This window comes from Haliaeetus leucocephalus, unplaced genomic scaffold (assembly GCF_000737465.1).
Source record: "Haliaeetus leucocephalus isolate CR32 unplaced genomic scaffold, Haliaeetus_leucocephalus-4.0 Scaffold1, whole genome shotgun sequence".
Classification (NCBI taxonomy): domain Eukaryota; kingdom Metazoa; phylum Chordata; class Aves; order Accipitriformes; family Accipitridae; genus Haliaeetus; species Haliaeetus leucocephalus.
Window position 1 is genome coordinate 10,941,878 of NW_010972437.1, and position 19,801 is coordinate 10,961,678.

Genomic DNA, 19,801 nt, shown 5'->3' on the forward strand with positions numbered 1-19,801 from the left:
GCGAAACAGCACTTGTACCTTGCCATCTATTAGATAATTGCCAAAACAAGTAGAGAAGAGTATTTCATAAATGAAATCTTCAGAAGCTATCTTTACTTATAGGACTTTCAACTGTACAATGAAAACCTTAGATGAGGTATGGACAGCTTAACTGTGTGCCCTTACTGTAGGTGTTTAAGTTGGCATCATCTGCTGCAGATGTGTACTGTGTACTCAGATGCATATGTGCAAATTTCATAGTCCCAATATCAATGCTCAGTCTTCAGCTAAAGTGCCAGGTGTAAAATCTGAACCCTCTGTTTCAATGTTCTCTCACCTATATTTTATAAATATCTGTATTTCATAAATATCAAGCCCTGCTGCAAAAATAGATGAAACTCCAAGATTTCTGTAAAAATGGCTTTATAAAGCTATTTTGAGTTGAATTTTTGTTGTAGCTCTACTCCAGTAAATGAAATAGAATGTAATTGCGGCTGGTCAATACTCTGTTCTCCGGTTGGCTTATAATGGTATAAATATGAAGAATATTAGTATGGCCTGGATTTTACTCTTTGCATTTTGGCAGCTTACTTATGAAATAATTGAAACATCTCTGAGCTGTACCTTTCTTTTCCAAGTGACTTTTGACATTTTTTCTTGCCAAAAGGCAGCGTTGGAAACACTTAACAGAAAAATTCATCCTTGTATTACTCAGGATGTTTTCCAGATTGGACCAAATGGAAATTGTCAGTGATAGGAACAGCGCATGAGCATCGCGGGTGACTTGCACACATGTAAACTCAGATGCTGAAAGCTAAGGTCTCTCCTATTACACCTGGAGAGGTATTCAGTGCACCGTGGGTTAGATTTTTACTGCTTCGTAAAGAGCCAAACTAAATCCAAATAGAGGAGGCAGAGTTTCATGTCTGTCCTTCCACCACTTCAGCTGTGAATGGGAGTCTTGAGGTAGCAGCCACCAGGGCATCAGGCTTCTTGCCTGGGGATGTCTCTAAACCCAGCCCACCGGTTCCACCTCCCTCACGTGGCTTCAGTTCAGGAGGATGATCTGGAACTCATCTCCAGGCTGGCAGAGAGAGAGGGTGTCTCCAAGCCCCCTCCTGCCTTTGCTCCTCCACCCATCCCTCCAGTTGGTCCCTGGCTTGGAGGTGACCTTCTGCAGGGCAGTAACCGAACCACTAATCTGCTCTGGAGCTGCTCTTCCTAAGCAGCGAGTCTAGAGCAGGAAATCCTCTGCAGGGTTGCTATACGTATTTCCATAAGGTAGCAGTTCGTTTCATCCAGTAACGGGTCTTGGAGGCGGGGAAGTGCTGGTCAGCTCAGAATAAGGCATGTGGTGGATTCAGTGGTTCAGTATCACGGGAGGAAAAGACGAGTCTTCGTCTTCCCTGCTGGTAGTCTGCTTTAGCCCTAGAGCTTCAAATGGCAGCCCTCATCATTTATCATACAGATTGCATTACTACTTTTGGACCATATTTTCCTCTGGTAGAAGACTTTGTAGGTCTGGAGTGAGACTAGAGCAGTTGCTATCAGCTAAGGACAGCTGATACATTGTTTCACTTTTATTAAAAAATTAGGCTTTTAAAATTAAGCTTTTCTTGCTGTAGTAATAAAGGTGGTGGTTCAACATGATTAATATGGATATGTTATAATATCTGTGTTTTTTAAAATAGAGAAAAAGATGGTCTGATTTAGTAGATTTTATACATGATACAAAGAACCAAACAATATAGAGATGATGGCAACCTTCAATCCACTTTACTTAATGGTTATCTGGTCTGTTAGTTTTGTACAAGCCATCTAAAGATAGTTTTTTAGTTGTCTTATTGAACAATTTTTAATAGCAGTAATGTATTGCTTCCTCTGTCTATTTCTCTGAAGTAAGTTGCAGAAGTTTCTTCCTGGATTCCAACCAGGCAAATAATCTGGTGGTGCAGGAACATAACATCTTGGACTTGGTTTTTAATATGGATTGGAACAAGACATCATTTGCCAGTACTGCCAGGATACTAGGTGATCCTGTAAATTTGCATGTGAAATAATGTGTTTTCAGTAACAATGTTGCTTTTCTTTATTGTTTCTCAGTGAATCCATTTCAAACCAAAATATGTACGGTAGGATATTTAAGATTAAGATGAATCTCTTATCCTTAATTCACCTTGGGGGTTTTTTTGTTTTATTTTGCTTTTTGGTTTTTATTGCTTTGGATGCAGTTTCTACAGTTTCGTAGACCCTTTTGAAAAGATGATCACCTTTTGGCCACGGTATCCGAGCAGTCTGGGGTGAGCTAAGGTTGGCTCCAACATGAAGAAGGGGTGATTGAAGTCCTCGAGTTTGGGGAGGGGAGGAGTTGTTTGCTGAAGCAGACCCTCTGTTTCAGATTACTTTTTGCCTCCTCTTTTCCCTCCCCTTTATTACTTCCATCCTGATTTTAAAATCTCTTCCACAGATTTGTTTTTATATTGCCGAGAACCTTTAAAAATAATTACTGAAACCATAGCAGCCCATCTGAAAGCTTTCTGAGACGCATTATGAACTACACAGCAGGCCAAACCTCAGAGGGCAGAGGCCCTCTTCCAAGCGAGCAAGAACGGATGCTGTGAGTTGCTTTGATTGCTTGTGCAAATGGACACTTTGTCGTCCAACTCCCTGCATGTGCAGATACCCAGCGTACGTTGCCCAGCTTCACATATGTCAGGGGTTTTGGGCTTTGAAATTGGTACTCGTTTTTAATTACTGTAAGCTAGTTATTATATAAATCATGTAAAAAAGAGTTCCATTTGGTAGCTATTCTCAGAGGAGGATCTATGATAAAATACCAATCATAGTAAATACTAAAAACTCTGTAGTATGCAAAGTAATGGTATATTTTGTGTATATTCATTTATACCTCAGTAAGGTGAAAATTTTCCATTGCTTTATTTGCAAACTAGCCTTAATTCCTTTGGGAATGTGAATTATAAAAAAAGTGATTGTTTTGTAACAGCCCAGCAGAGTCAACAAAGAACTTAACTTTCCCTGATCATGTTACTGAAATAAGCATTTAAATGGCAGATCAAATGTTATTATATAGCTTTTTGCATCGGAGGTCAGAGACAGTTTGCGAACACAGAGGATACAAGTCATATGCAGAATGAGTCCTCATTTAGTATCTAGTCAGTTTGTAAGGTCTGATGTGAGTTTCTATTCAGTTTGTGGTCTGTGAGCAGGGCACAGAGGGAAAGTTACAGGGAGTTTTTCAGTAGGTCACGGTACTTTGAGACAGATGACAGTATATCTTGCCAGTTGCTCTCCCCACGTTCATGAAGCAAGATGCCCGCAGTGCTGAATACAAGGGATGGCATCTCTGTGCAGACTGTGGCTGTGATCCTTGCTCCAGCAGCCTTCTGCATCCAAAAGATAGCGTTGTGGGAGCCAACACCAACTTTGATTGCTGTCTGTGACACTCCTCAAATTCATTACTTATGTGCAAATATGATTCAGTGCCTCACGAATGATTTGGTTTAATGACTAACCCCGAGCTACAGCGCAAATCCCTGCACACCAGAGAACGTCAAGGGACTTTGCAGGATGCAGTCTTCTTAATCTTCAAGTCTGATCATCCCAAATAATTCAAACACTTTCAGCAAAGTCATAAGGTACAATGGGTCTCATCCAGCCCCCTCTGAAAACTGGCCTGAGCCTTTCCGCGAACTCTGAGAGTAAAATCAGACTCTCCACCTCCACCCCTTTTAGTGGAGGTTTGGAGTCTCGGCACTTTGCAGCCTCAAATCATCCAAAATTAACTTTTGGAATGGAAAATAAATTTTTTTTCTTTTTAATTAAAATCTCTACCAGACCTCATTGCCTCTTTCTCACAAAACTGATTTATGGGGCTTACCGCACTGAACTGAGGCTTTTATTGACAGTAACCTGGCTCTGAGGTGGTATTCGTTTTTCTGAACTGTCTTTGGCGGAGCAGGCTGCCTTACATTATGAAGATCTGGGGCTGGGTTTTGTTTTGTTTTTCCTACACTCGGGGCAGATCAGTCTTTGATTGTGGCTCTAATGACAGGTATTCATGTTACTCTCTAATTCATGTCGACACCTGGGCTGTAAAAACTAATGCACTCTTGCTTGTGTAGTTGCTCTTTCCCTGCTGACTGCCCAGGCCGCTTAACATTTTGTTTGGGCTTTTGATGTGAAATCTGAACTAATCTCTGTGCACTGTAGTTTTTCAACATTCTTATAGGAATATTGCAATATTTACAAGAGAGAAGGATTGGAAAATGGTGTTTTAAATGAATTCCACATGTCTGGACCTTATATGCCTCAGATTTCCCCTTCAGAGGTAGTTGCTATTTTAATATTATTTTATAGATGCTGGCTTTAGTAGACCAGTCACAGTTCACTGCAGGTTTAGTAAGACTTAGCTGATGGTGATGAAGAAAACACTTTATGTTAAAAAAGCCTATTTGAATGCTGAAGCCAACTGAATTCTAAACCTATGCCTACTCAGAAGTAGAATAATCTGACAGTGTGTCAGCGCCTTGATCCTTTTCTGTATGCCTTCATTATAGTAAAATGCTTTCGACTACAGCTTCATGTCATCCTGTTGGTCAGAAGAGAAAGGTGAATGAACACAGCTTCAGCAACGGCATTACGCAGGTCACAACATTATTAATTTAGTGCCCTGGGCATGGAAAGGATGTGGCGTGGGATGTCCTAGAGCTCCCATGATGTAACCTGTGGCTCCAAACAGGCTCTTTTCATCCCACCCCCAGGATTTGCAGAGAGAAGTCCCTCTCCTTATAACAGCTGCTGTGAAGGGGACCCATGGCACGCCAATGGGCAACTGAGGTGAGCAGAAGACCACCAGCAAAATCCCAGGGCTCGCTCACCAAATTTGGTTCCTGTGACTTCTTTCCATGCTGGCTGAAAGTTGCAACAGCTCAAGTGTCCAAAAAAAACCATTCAGACTAATTCCTGATACTTTTTGGCCTGTTGTGCTAGAAAACAGTGGAGAGAGGGGAAAAAAAAAATATTTTCCAAAATTCTGTCAATTTGATTCAAATGGCAGAATTGCTTTCATGCTATAGAAAGGAAACAAGTGGTCAGACCCATAGCAGCCTCAAAAAAAACATCAATGGAGCAATAGGTGGAAAGGCAAAAGGCAGGGACACTAACGTGAACTGAAGTTATTTTCCCATGGTAACAAGCTGGGGGTCCAAGGCCCAGCCCGTGCCTTTCCGCCCCTGGGTCACCAGGTGTGGGGTGTGGGAGACATCCCTTCCTGCCCTCCGCCTGCCTCTCTGCGCAGGCTGCCTGCCACCCTCAAGCCACAAATGACCCTGTCTGGTCGGAGAGCTGAGCGGTGCCGCGTTGTGAGGATAAGCTGGTGGAAAGGGTCCTGCTCTTCAGGACTTTTTCCAACTTATTGCAATGCTTTTTTTCTGATTCAGGACACAGTGAGCTAGAGGCAATACTCAGAAATCCTTAATTTCTGAACTAGCCCGGTCACCCTACTAACAGCTCCTAGAGCTTAAGATGGCTGAAGTTTTGGGGAGAATGCTGTGCAGCAAAGCGCATGCTGCTGAACAAGCCACATGACACTGAGTGATCACCTCAGCAGTAATGAGACACTGGAAAAAGCAGCCCCATCGGAGAGAAGATCTTGGTCTATGTATTAGGAACAGTAGTTTGTGAACACAAAACATTCACAAGGAGGAACAGGCGAGGGAATAAAATGAAGAGAGCCATCAGGTCCTTGTTGCCCCACGTATGTTGTCCCTATGTGGAGAGGTTGTCCCTACAGCCTCTGCAGAGCACCATTACAAGGGTCCCTTTCTTTAGGGCTGCACGCTGAGGTCGCCTCCGACCCGGGTGAATCCCTCGTTGGCCGCGTTGGGCAGCGTGCCTAGGATAACACAGCCTTGTGCGTTGTTTCAAACACGCAGGTTGACTAAAGGCTGTCTTGGATGGTACGTGATTGAATATTGCAGGCAGCTGTGCTCTGGACGGTGGAAGTAAGAGCTCAGGCACAAACAGCTCGGTCCTTAACCATCACTTCTGCCTGGGAGAGAGGGTGAAGCTGTTTGCTGTAGGGCTTTTCTTTGTGGAGGGGCTGGGGGAAGGGCTTTTCATTTTTTGGCAGGGAGGCAGGAGTAGGGAGGGAGCCGTAGGAGGTTGCGATGTCTCAAGTTGTGTCCTCCTGTCCCGAGGGCTGGGATACAGCCCAGTAACTCTAGATTTCTCTGCTGCATTTGGCCCGGACCTCCTACTGAGGAATGACACATAGGTACTTGTTTTAAAACACCGAGGAGGCTCCCTCCCGTGGTGCCTGGTGCAGGGGCTTTGCTCCAGGCGTCATTTGCATGGCTGAGGTCCCGCTCCTCAGGGCAGGGTCGCTCTGGCGGGTGGCCTGAGCCAGTTCTCAGAGTCTGAGCGAACAGGACTATTTCTGTACATCTCTGGAAGCACTGGCTGAAAGAAATTATAGGAGCATGGGTTGGATGGAAGTAATTTCTGTTTTCAGTGAGTCAGAGAGATACTTTCTGCTATAGCGTATTTGCTCTCACATTATCAGCTTTTCTCAAGTCAACATCCAAACACTTAAACTGACCAAAAGCTTTGCTGCTTCTTTCAAATAGTGACTATATTGGTGACTGGGGGCAGTCCTCCAAAGCTACCTATTGCCTATGATCCTCTGCATGTCTTGAAAAATATGTTACTGAAAAGAAAAAAGCTTTTTAAAATACTTGGATTAAAACAACATTCTGACACCACAGCGGCCTATTTCTTAGCTGTAATTTTCCATGGATGCAGTGCAGCTGGATTTTCGCCATATAACTCCTGCTTGCCTTTGACAGATGAGGGTTGCTGGATGCAACTTGTCATGGACCCCACAGTTGTGTGCTGGCTCAGTGGTCTGATAGTTCACTTGCCACTGACACTCCCCAGTAACCTGCTTTGTTACAGTTTTCCTGTGATGGTAAGAGGTAGATCGAAAGTGTTTAGGGGGTTTTAAGGCTCTGGGGAATTGCCCAGTGTGAGCTGCAGCCAGTGCTGCCTGCAAGGTCACTGCACTTGGCTGGGTGCTCAGGGATGAGGGAGGTGAGCATGAGGGGTGGAGGAAGATGGAGATGCCACAGGGTTGGCAGGGCGCGGGTGCCTGGGATAACACGTACAGAGACGTGAAAGCACCTCATGACATCCTCTCATTTTTTTTTCTAACTAGTCTTGTGCTTTGTTTGCTGTTGTGGTTATTTATCTTACTTTTCCTCACTACCCCCCTAGCACCTGCACCTCTCACGTAGCTCAGTTGCACTGTTGTAAGTGGTAAAAGATTAGAACTCTGCGATTTATTGAAAAGGGTATGTCTAAAACAAAACAAAACAAAAAATATATCATCTCTCTGCAGCCTAAGTAGGGCTGAAAAAATGCTCACTGTGATACTGGCCTGACATGTGTTTCTTCCCCAGGAATGCCCAGTGCACTCCTGCCAGAGACCTCCAGGCTCTTGCTTTCCTCTTCTCTCCTTTTTGGCCCCTGACCGTAGCAGAATGGTGTTGCATCCCCCAAGTCGGTCACTGCCGAGTTTGTAAAGACGCAGTTCCCCGTGGCAGATCTTCCTGTTCTTGCCAGCTTATGTGTGTCATTCAGGTTGGGCTAAGTCCTATTTTGGGGCCACACAGACCTCATCCACTTTACGCATGTGCCCATGAATGAAGCCTACCGTCCATCACCCCCCCGAGGGCCATTTGTGGGAAGAGAAAGGAAGGTCTGACTTGGGGTCCGGGCAAGAGCTCTCTGCCATCGCTGGTACCGGCCGCTTTCTCTGCACTGGCATTTTGCGTAGGGGATGGCATTTTTCAGTCTGGGTGGAAAGTCATACCACTCATTTCAGGTACTGTGGAGAGTTTCTCTGAAATGCGAAAAGTCCCAAATAAAGCTGGCTTCCTCTCTCTGGCAGCAGCAGCTCCCCAGAATTTCCCTGGGTGTCATGCATCCAAGTAACTTCTCCTCTGTTGGTCTGTCTTTTGGCTGTCCAGATCTCTGCAAGTGGTTCTAAGGGTGAAACGTTAGCGCCTCCTTTCACTACCATGGCTTCCTCCAGACAGGACAGGACAATTTGCATTCTCACACCCTTGTAATGTCCTTTCTCAGGCCACAAAGTCTTGTAATCCCTGCACCAAAAGAAGTGTCGTTTCAGTCAGAAACCATCCTTAAAAGACCAGTCACTGATGTTAAAGGACCCAAAAATACTGAGAGTAACATTTTAGGTGTCACTTTCTTCCTCCAGAGCTACACACACCCCCACCCACCCACCTCCCCCTGTCTCAATTAAAACTTGTATCAGGTTACTTTTGCAGCTGTCAGGCTTTTCACTGCTCTGTGTGTGAGTGACTGAGGCCAGAAAGTCTCCTAAATATTCTTTCTTCACCCTGTAGGGGAATTCCTCTGCAGTATATTCAGGTAGCTTCATGCTGTACTGGGTTTGGTTTGGTGCCCTTGTTGAATTCTTTAGGGCCTTAAAACCATCTATCTGTATATTTATTTATAGGTCTCTACATATTTAGAAACTTTTATAAAAAGAGAAGAAGAAAAATATCTGATTTTTTTAGATGGGATTTACTGGCATGGTGTTGCACAGGAGGAGTGTCTTCAGCATCCTCTAAAGCTCTCGCTCACACCTTGCTGCACTCCTGCACCAGCTCTCTGAAAGCAGAGAGCCCCTATGGCCTTTGGAGGATACGGTGGTGGAACATGGGACATGTAGACTTACTGATGACTGAGGTCCACTGAGGAAAGTGGGAGCAGGGGGACTTGAACAAATTTCATGACATCTTGGTAACACTTTTTATCAAAACAGTTTAATAGTTCTGGACTCTGTTAATAACAAAAACAGAAATGAAAAAATATTGTGGTCTGTATGAAGCTGATTTTAAATGATTTTCCAACTACTTTGTAATGTGTTTACAGTTAGTTGTCCTTTTTGTTTTGAGAGCTACCTTACCGAAGTACTTGGTAACCTAGCCCAATTTCCTCAAATTCAGATTTAAAAAAATTTTCCCTACTTTCATTAGCAGGAAGTAATGCATTTTGAAAGAACCAAATCAATACTGATTTGGAAGTTAGGTCCTTTTGCATAGAGGGCCAATCAGCATTTTAATGGGCAACTTTGGGTTTTTTTCCCCGGAAGTTCTATCAGTTCTATTTTATTTCTACAGTTGTTTGTTCCTTCCTCTTTTTTTGCTTGGAAATTAATCATGCAGGAAATGATTAACCGCAGCGAGCCGTCTGCCTCTGACTCAATGTGTTTAAGAGGGGCACCTCGAAGCAGCTCAAAATGGCTGACTAGATGCAAACAGCGCACTTGCAGTCCAGTTGTTCGCACTGTCCACCCCGCGTTAAACGTCACATTTCTTTTTAGCATTTGTAATGCTCCTGAAGTGATTTCTGAAGTACCAAATTAGATCTGAAATGCCCAGAATTTGTGTTTGACGGAATTCAGTTTAGTGCCACTTTTGCTTATTGCTCTTCATTGATTACTTCACCTTGCAAGGGGCTCTTTGCAGAATGCAACGTATACTTTCTCTCTCCTCTGTTTTGGTTTTTAAATGAAATTCATTTTTGCCGTGATGCGTCGCGTATCGTAGCGTTTTAATACCTTTTCTGATAGCGACTGCCGGGTGTGCCTTGTGGCTTGCAAAAGTCAGAGCTTCCTTGCGCAGCTCGGATCGTATGATTTACCTGGGATGAGGCGGGCAGCTCTGGGGCATCTCGTTGGCTAGCGGCTGGCGTGACTTTCTTAAAAGACGGCAGATGCCGGCTGCGCGCACACCCCTCTCGAGAAGGTTGCCCGTGGTCTGCAGGCAGGCTGCCCTGGCACCGGGGTTGTGGCGGAGGCGGTGCAGAGCAGGCGTGAGGGCTGCGGTGGGCTGCCTGCTCACAGCGATGGCAGCCCCGATCGGATCAGGGCTGGACCTCCGGAGGAAACGGCAGCGTGCGTGGTGCTGCTGGCGCCTGCCTCGCAGTGGGAGAGCAGCTGCCGACGCTGCTGCCAGCTGTGGAAATCCTTCTCTCTTGCTGACAATACAGACCTTTGTGTTTGGTTGGGGCTCCAGGGCCGACGCTGCGGTGTACGTGTGTGGGTTAGTTAGCATAATCCTTTCTGTTGCACCACCAATACTCGTCTAGATATAACATTTCCATATAGCTTCTCAAAAGCTGTTATAATTTACACTACTGCCTAGAAAATATGCAAGGGCATGTGTCCTGGCTTTCAAAGTACCGATATGCCTTCAGCCTTGGTCCTTTCAAATTGGTTCCTTTTCAACACCCTGCAGCACCGAGTGTTATCAGCAACTTGGTTGTTAACAGATTTGGTAGGTAAAATTTATTACTGGGTGGATCAGTCACTATTTTAGGTATTTTATAGTGTCGGCTGTTAGCAATTGAACATAATGTCCATTTCTTCAATCTGGCTCTTTCCCACTGACCAAAAGCAAATAATGAACTGAGTCGATTGCTGAAGTGTAGGACAGTAACCAAAGCTTTCCTCTAATTGCAGAGTTACACTTAACATCTTAGAACATCTCTATGCTCTGTGCAAAACAGTGATCCTGTGAATTAGTGATGAACAAAGCAGCTGCAGAATTCAAGTTCAGCATTGTGCTGACTCAGCTGCTTTGGTTCTGCAGCCCCAGAGGTGCTGCTCATCCCAAGGGTCAGCCCCAGCACTGCCCTGTGCTGTGTGGGCAAGCCCCCAGGTCGCTGCATCTCTTCAAGTACATTATTATTCTTCCTACAGGCTTATGGTGATCAAATTTTAAAATCCAGAGAGCACCTTTTTTTTTTTTGCTTACAAAAAGTCAAAGAAATAGATTGTACAAAATCTAACAACTGAGCAGCAAGAGGGAGTTAGAGCTTCAAAGACAGAGGTGCTGTTTCTTGCTGCAAAGTTTCAGCTTGAGTTTCTGAAATTCTCTTTCTCAGCAGCAGAAGCAGAGTCAGAGTGTGACAAAAGAAAGAGTGAAGTAGTATCATAACTTACGTTTTAAGCTAAAATTTTACAAACTAGGGTGTTTTACTGGCTCTGTAAGTGTATGCATTATACTTCTGTGTGCGGGCACACAGGTCTCTGAGTCATGCCATATGATCTTTTTTCTGATGGCTCCTAAAGGAAGTTGTGCTCTAGAACATCATGAGTAAACAACTCTGTGGGATGCTTGCATTAAACTTCAAGCCAGTTCTGCCTGAGTTTGGCCTATTACAGAAGCTTGTCCTGTGCTTCCAAAATGCCATTTTCCAGACCCCCCTGCTAACTGCCCTGGGGGTTACAGGGCTTGTTCAGCAGTAGCTAAATGCTAAGTTCACAGTGTGCAGCTGTGTACTTAATCTCCACTCCGGTCCTGTTGAGAAAGCCCTTCAGTACCAGAAGAGGTACTAGCTAGTGTGCCACTGGTGACTACAGGTAAATCAGAGGATGTCATCCCTCTGGAATATGGGATAGCGGAAGAGGGGGCACCCAGAGCCTTTCTCCCCCTTACCTCCTTGCAAATAATGTGTGCAGGGAGGATTTTGGAGGGGCTGGATGTGTTCATGCATGGTGGCTTCCCCTTAGAGAACTCAGGCTTCGAGTGATACCTTGCTTCCCCTCTGTCCCCACCAATTCCTTAAGAAGCTGATCTAAACCAGCCCAGTTAAAAGGAAAAAAAAGTAGACCAGACCACCACAAGCATGCAGAAAGCAATCACTTAACTGACAGGGAGGTAGACGAGTTATGGCATTTGTAAAAATACTGCTTTTTAGAGAAAGCGCTTCACAGACCAGCTGGCTCACTTGCTGCATTCAGGTCTGAGCTGCCTTAAGGAATTCATTTAAAAGTCTGATATCAACCCAAATTTTATTCTGCCTGCTCCAGAAACTTTCCCATGGCACATGGAATGTCGAGGAGACTCACGGTGCATTATCCAGACTGCTTTGGCCTCTTATCAAAGCAGTGCAGAGAGCAGAATTTCTCTTTCTCTTTTTAATCAGTTGAAGGAGTTAAAAGCTTGGTGAAATAGCCTAATGGCACAGTTATGCTAGAGACAACTGCAGCTGTGAAAAGACTGTGTTAAGAAACCGGATGGTTGTGGTCTGCTGTAAGAAATAATTTTCCTGTTGACTATTTTTTTAAACAGGAAGCTGAAGAACAAAGCAGCATTAGTCTTGGTGCTTTTAATAGGCTTCAGATTTCAAATATTGCATTTAGGATAAACAGATCGGGAAATGATAGGGCTTTGTGCAGAGTTTTATGTAACGACTGAGAGCTAGAAATACAGAAGACAGGAATATAACTGAATTCAAGCAGATCCTCTGAATGTGAAGCTGGTGCTTCTCGGGAGACGCCTTCAGATGCGCAGTAACGCACCAGAGGACGGATGAGAGCACACTGGTCCATTTGCAGGACTGTGCGAACGCATGTGTTTGCGCAGCACTGCACAGGCTTGGCTTCGCACAGTTTCCTTTTTGTCAGTCAGTCTGTCCATCTGCCAGCTTCCCCTCTGCTCTGCTTGCTCTTTCACAGTAACCGGAAAGAGAAACAGTTTCTGCAGTACAGGAGAAGAAAACCTGCAAACACTAGAGACAGTGGTAGTGCCTCACGCCACTTTGAACTCCACGTTTTTTTCTAGATAGTCAGACAGAGCGAGGGGCGATGTGTCCAACTCCTTTCCAAGACCCTTGGTCCCTAAAGACTTTAGACAAAATCCATCAAAGTCTTATTTCAGAAAAGCTTTCTTCTGAGAAAGGTAGCTCAGCAGGTTTGTTGGTTGGTTTGGTTTTTTGGGGGGAGGGGTTTATAGCTGTATTCTAATTCTTCTGAAGCATGAGCATCTGATGAGATAAATCTGTACCTCTAAGCATTTTTTTCCTCACACACATATCATGGATCATCTCAGAGCCATTACAGGCTTTGTAGGTGGTGACTCACCTCAAACCCTCACTGCAAATGTCACTTTGTTCCATTCAGAACATTTTCCTAATGCTTATTTAAACTGTAAAGGGTAGTGTGCCTAGCATGAAGTTGATTTGGCAGACACTGTGCTATTACGCTTCTCCTTGGTTTTATCAAAAACAATTAAGTGACTTCAGAAAGTAAGAGCTGTGTATTCTTGTAAATAACTGCCCTGGGGAACTTGGCCATCAGCCTAGGGTTGTCTGGAGAATAACCCTTATTCCTATTCCCATTGTGTTTGCCTGTCTTGTGCAACCATTATATAAATGGTGGCAAATCACTATCACTGTTACTAAAGCTGGCTCAGGTGAACGGGCAAGAGCAAAGCACATCCTGAAATGCCACAGCCCCGTTAGAAAACCCCTGGAGCCTCCGATAGGCACAGTTCTAGCAAGCAGTGTGCCAAAATGCCACAAAAAGCCCTTGTGACTTGAAAAAAATTCCTCGATGCTTGTCCTTTCTTTTTTATCGTTTAATATTTTTGTTGTAATGAAGTTCTACATCTCAGGTGTGACCCTCCTAGGATTGCCCTAGGTTGGAAGTTCTGCTTGGGGTGGGGAAAAACAGGAGCCTGGTCTCCAGCAGGGAAGCCCGAGCTTTGGCAGCCAGGCTTTTCCCTCTGCAGCAGCCTGTGGCTGAGAGGCTGGGCTGCCTGCTTGCTCTTCCTCCTCTGGGAAAGTGCACAGAGCAAGGCTGTGTGAGCTGCTCCTGAGGAGGAGGAAGGTGCATTCAGAGGTGATGATGGCGCTTGGAGTCTTCGGAGCGAGCAGGGAGAAAGGAAGAAGCATGAGTCTTTCCTAGAGTTCTGCCGTTCTACCCTACCCATAACTGTGTGTGTGTGTGCGCGTGTGTGTCTATCTTCAAGCAATTTAAGGGCTTTAAAAGGTCAGCATCTCTTTCTGAGTATGATCTTAAAGAGATGATGCCTTCTTGAAGTGAGGGTTGATGGTGTAGCTATGGGATTATCCTCAAGTACTTCCACAGGAACAAGATTGCATTTTTGTGCATTGCCATAGCAATGCATGGGTTGCGTATGTGTGCAAAACTGGATATGTATCTCTGTGAGTTTGTATGGCAATGGGGATCGTGTAGGGAGCCCCTGTTTAAGGATGCAGCTGGTTTCCATACAATGAAACATGAAGTGCTTTTTACAGACTATTTAGACTTAGAAAACGTAGCAGATAAACCTGTTAGCTGCAAGGATGTTTTTTAGCGGAGTAGAAATTTATTTATTAAGATGTATTAATCTCTGGGCCTTGTGTGTTTCTGTGTTTTGCTATACAGGTTTCTTAGCAAGACCAGACGGAGCTCAGCCTTCCATCATGCCCGTGCCTCCCCCTCCAGCTCCCCCTCCCCCCCCAACTCTGGCCTTGGTAAGTTTTACAGGAGGTAAATGTACCATATACACTGTCCTCTGTTGCTGCTTGTCATATTGAGCGGGATGTCCAGAGGCTCTGAGGTGTGGACAAGGGTATGCATGATATTTGGGGAAAGCTCTCTGACATTTTGTTTATGGTTGATAATTGATCCTACAAGAGGGACTATCACTTCCACTCCCTTCCAGTGCCCATATGGATGTCACTAGCCACATTGACTCTCCCTCCTCCTCTTCCTCCCACACTGGTGGTTTGATCTGGTGTAAGGATCCTGGGTGGCGAGGCACAGCTCCTCAACAGCTTGTCTAAGTCAGGAGAATTGAAGTCGTGCTCTCCCCTTGCCTTTCTCCAGCCATGTACTCCCACCTTCTCCCTTGTTCTACTCTAGTACTTACATGACCCGAGCTGGAAAAAATCAATCCTATTGTTTAGATTTGGTAAGGATAGTTCATAGCCAGCATAGCTGCCTTGGCCAGCCTGTGGTATAAGCACAGGATCCACTGCTGGCACAGCATGGTGGGTGAGACTACATTGGACCTAAGTCAGCCTAAGACGAAATAGAGTTTGTGCTGTGTCTGCCCTCCAACAGTCAGTCACCTCACTGAAAGATCCTCACCTCACCTCACAAGAAAGAAAAAGGCTTCTTGAAATGCCATTGTAAAGTACTCAGATATTTTCATAGCAAAACCCTAGCTGGTTGCACAGATAGGTCGGGCTGTGCCGCTGAAGAGTCTTTCCCTCATTTTCCACCACAAGCAAGATACAGACTCTGTGCTTGGTCCCTCCATGGCACCTCTCACCACCTTTCAGGAAATTTCCATAACACCGATCTGCTAAGTTAGAAAGCTTTTCAGGAACAACCATTTCCTAGAAGAAATAACCATATATATGTGTGTGTGTGTGCGCGCGCGCGCACGTGCACATATATGTGTATGTTTGGGAGGGTTTTTTTGTTCTTCCTTGAAAACTGTGTCACCAAAACAAACTGAAAAAGAGGACCATTGAGAAAAACCTTATGCATCTAAAGGTTTTATTGGGTCTATTTGAAGAGGTCTATATTGTTGAAGTGGTGATTGCCATTTTAAAGTATTTCTATCAAAACTAAAATAGTAGATAAAGATCCATCTTTCTTCTGATTTATCCAGAATTTGTATATTAGGAACTTTCACTACAACTTTCAAGAATGTCCACCTTTTTGTGTAATCAAATTATGTGTGTAGTCTGTTCTTGTTCAGTCTCCAAAATGGCAATTTGCTACAGATGTACCTTGGCTTTAAAAGATCAGAGACTCTAAATCTTGAGTTTAAAAAAAATGTGAATTCGGATAAAACTGTTCTGTTTCCAGTGAGTAGTGTGGGTTAGAATAGCAGCAGTGTTTGGGGCCTCAAGTCAGTAGCAAGGCCGGCTACCTATAACATCATTCACAAAACCAGATGTGGTGTGCTACCCACTCCAGTGCTGTTAGAACAGAAATTGAGGTCTCAAGTAACTACCATATTTGAGCAGAGCTTTGTAGCTAGAAGTTGAGGTTTATTTTTCCTTCTCATTTTTAATTTTATTTTGCAGGCAAATACTGAAAAGCCATCCCTAAGCAGGTCAGAACAAGCAGGGCGAAATGCTCTATTATCTGATATTACCAAAGGAAAAAAGCTAAAGAAGACTGTTACTAATGACAGAAGTGCTCCGATTCTAGACAGTAAGTATGATTCTGCATGTTGGAGTTTCTGTACGTGTGAATGGTTCTACATACCTGAATGCAGAAAATTATTTTGTATATCATCAGATGAACTGCCATGAGACAAGTAAGTAAAATAAAATGCCAGCAGCTGGCATGCATAAAAATAAATTCTGTTCATCATGGATTAAGTCAGCTGAGAAATCAAGTATTACTTATGACATGTGAGTGTTAATTTGTTTGCTGACTTTCATAAAGCAGTTTATTTTCTCGTTTGCTTAAATCAGAAAACTATGCAAACCCAACTAGGAGCTCTGCTGAGGAGCTGCAGCAGATCAGGCAAACAAGACCCTGTCAGGACTGAGGACAGCACAGAGAATAAAGTGGAATTTCAGACTCTGCTTTCGCATAAACAGTATAAAAATAAAGGCACCCCTGGCATGACACCATTGGCTTGTTAATGGCCCCAGTACCACTTAAAGCAAAACCAGAACCAGGAGCCACAGCCCCACTTGTGTGTCATGGCTGCACGCAGTTTTGCCACTTCTGGAGTGACTCAGGGGTGTGAGCTTTTTGGCTGAGCCTTGTTGCTCAGCCTGCCTGGCAGTGCTCTGGCACAAGGCAGCTGCTCCACTTACTTGAATGGAGACAAGGTCTCCATCCAGCTGTGCACTGTACATCTCAGCAAGTGTTGAGAGGAGGCTGGAAAAGCCCATGTAGCAAAAGCACTGGGAAGACAGAATAGAAACAGGAGAAGAGCGACGAGCAAGGGCCTGCTGCGTCAGAGGAACAGCCTTTATGGCCTAGGGAGAGAAGACACTTCTACAGACTGATTAGCAAATGTGACACAACTCAGTCGAGGTCTGGCCATGCAATTAAAGGCTGGACTGTGATAGGAAGATGATGAGGAAAGAAGGAAATGCCCAAAGGAGTGTGACCAATAAAGAATAATTAAAAAAACAAGATACAGTCCTGCAGTCAGCCAGATACTTTAAACACTTGAGTATTATCTCTGAAAGCAAAGTTACATGTTCTAGCTATTGTAATAAGCTGGAGAAAAGCATTAAGGGGATTAAAGGAGGGGTAAAAGTAAGATTAAAATGATGCGGCCTATTGTTTACATGAATTAACAAATCGTGATGAAAGACTAAACCATAGTAGCAGCATTTCTCCAGAGGATGACACCCTATGTGAGTCAGAACTGAACTGAGCTAACATGCTTAAGAAAAGAGAAGGATGATGTGAAACATTCCCCCATGAACACATTCTTCCTCCTTTTTTCTGGGTGGAATTATTAGAAGTAGAATCTGATGCATCCACAGGTTTCGATTACTTTGAAGTCAGTAAAATTTTTACCCACCCGAAGTTGTAGAAGTGAGGATGCCACGAAATTAAGTAATTGATCCTCAGCCATGTAGCCCATCATCTGAGAGCTGATGTCCACAGATATGCCAACCTGTGGGCCTGCTCGTTTTGCAGTGATGCTATGAACAGGGCTCTTCCCTGTATTTGTAGCTGTGAAAACACTTTCATTTTACTTCCAGCATCTCAGTGTTGTCACAGCAGAAATATTTACGTTAGAGAGAAATGGGAGAGGAACGGAGGGCTGATAAAATTATTCCTGTCTATTGGAAAAATTAGCAGCTAATGATCCTGTCACTGCATTCCTGGACCTACAGGAAAGTAATCAGAAATGAAATCTTTTTCCACACTAGGCTTTAAATAAGTAGATATGTTGCAACATCATCAATAGTGACAGAGTTCTGTGCCTTCCCAGAAGTGATCACCAGAGACACCTCCAGGAGGAAGGAGACCTCTGTCTTCGTCCTTCCTTCCTCATTTCCTGAGATTGCCCTCTCGGTTTGCTTATGGAGAAGTGGAGGGGAAGGATGAGAGAGCAAAGGTATGAAGAAATGGGAAGCAGCTACAAAGACGCTAACAAAGACATGATATTTTCAGAGGTCCCATCCATGCTCAGTTCCAAATTCTCCATAGTGACTGTTTCTCAGCTTTCTAGTCCAGAGCAGGCTAAAGAAAAGTGATGGCTTAATAAAATACAGTGGCTATGTTTATTGCACCACCTCTTCCATGGTGCAATAGTGGTGGTGATGGTAGCTGTAATGATCCAACCTGAACAAGGACTTGTGTATTTTGAAAGCTTGTCCATTTTTCCCCAGCTACAAGCGTTGCTCTAATGAAAGAGATGACTTTGCAGGCTCACTCTCGGTTCTCTGCCTAATGTGGGGGATTTTTTTCCCAACAGAACCCAAAGGACCTGGTGGAGGTGGCGGTGGTGGCTTTGGAGGAGGCGGCGGTGGCAGCGGCGGCGGGGGTTTTGGTGGTGCCGGTGGTGGCAGCTTCGGTGGTGGAGGACCACCTGGCCTTGGAGGCCTTTTTCAAGCAGGAATGCCAAAGCTCAGATCTGCTGCGAGTCGAGATGCCGGTAAGAAACACCTTGCAGTTCCATTGTGAAAAAGGAAATGACATGGCTTAAAACCTTCATAGCACTGCTATAAATTACCTGCTGGGATTGAAGAAGTCTTCAAATATAATAGGCTCTTAGGAAATGTAATTTTCAGCTTGAAACTTGTTTTAATACTAGCTTTTACAAGGGAGAAGTGAGACTCCTCTTTCCACCCATCCTACTAGTTATTGATGAAAACTAAAGATCTCAGCAAAGTTGAATTGCTACCTGCAAAGTACAGTCAGGCAGACTAGGTCCTGCCTTAGCTGTGGGTGTGCAGGACAGAGGGGAGCTTAAGAAGATTCCAGGTTAATTCTCCTTTGTGCACCCGGAAAAAGGATCTACTTTCCAAATGGAAAGTACATCTGCGTCAGCTCCACAACAGCATGATTTACCACTTTGGGAGCGCATGAGGCATCCCAGCTGGCTGGTACGCAGGCTGCAGCTGGAGGCTTGTCTGGGGGCTTGCACTGCATTCTTTTTCAAAACAGCTGCCCAAAGCCTCGTGCCCCTTGAAACAAAGGCGATCTGGGGCCAGTGAGTTTTGTAAGGTTAAGGACATAGGATTTCACGCTTGTTGAAGGGGGACTGGGCAATGGGGGTTGCAGGGTGTTATGAATCTTATGTATTTTATAGACTAACGTAATTTTTCAGCACATGTACGAAACAGTCTCTCGGAGCTGGTATTATTTTCTATTGCATCACAATCTTATTTTGGGAACTTGTATTAATACAAAAGTTCCTGGCATCACAGAACAGTACTTCTTCAACTGCAAGGCTGGCTGCCTTCTTCCTGACGAGCACAAGTACATCCTTAGATAACAGCTACTAGAAAGGGCTGAAAAGAGCCTTTTGCCAGACTGTTGTATCATTTAAAAGCTAAGATTCCTTTGCTTGCGGGTTGATGGCATCAAGCACTTGTTCTCGGTGCACCATTTCTTCCCTCCCCACCTTACTGCTGGCTGTGTGGCGGCCGCATCCGTTGCGTTACCCTGCGGCCACGGTGCTCCCTCGGGAGTCGTCCCTCATAAGCGCTATCGGGAGGTAACCCGCTGCTCCCGAGCGGTTCCCCGACGCTACCAAAGCTGCTGCTGTAACTGTTCCTGGGCGCCCAGCCCCGAAGGCTTGCGGGCCGCTTGCCGAGGCCGAGGCCGAGCCCCTGCCCCTCGGTGTTCGCGGCCCCCCAGGACGCCGTCGGGCGAAGCCGCTGCCCGAGCGATGCTGATGCCCTCTCCCCTGTCCGCAGATGCCGGGGGAGGCCGCCCGCCCGCCCTGCCGCCCGGAGGCCGCTCCGCAGCCGCCAAGCC

At 44.9% G+C, this 19,801-nt stretch overlaps 1 protein-coding gene across 1 annotated transcript in view; it reads left to right on the plus strand.

Annotated features, from left to right (window-relative positions):
• The window catches only part of WIPF1 (WAS/WASL interacting protein family, member 1), a 36,970-nt gene that overhangs the window by 8,542 nt on the left and 8,627 nt on the right, over positions 1 to 19,801 (plus strand). The window contains exons 3-6 of the mRNA XM_010569383.1: positions 14,264 to 14,352; positions 15,922 to 16,051; positions 18,294 to 18,473; positions 19,741 to 19,782. Coding sequence (XP_010567685.1) covers positions 14,302 to 14,352; positions 15,922 to 16,051; positions 18,294 to 18,473; positions 19,741 to 19,782 — 403 coding nt within the window. The 5' untranslated portion in view covers positions 14,264 to 14,301. The remainder of the gene's footprint in view (positions 1 to 14,263; positions 14,353 to 15,921; positions 16,052 to 18,293; positions 18,474 to 19,740; positions 19,783 to 19,801) is intronic.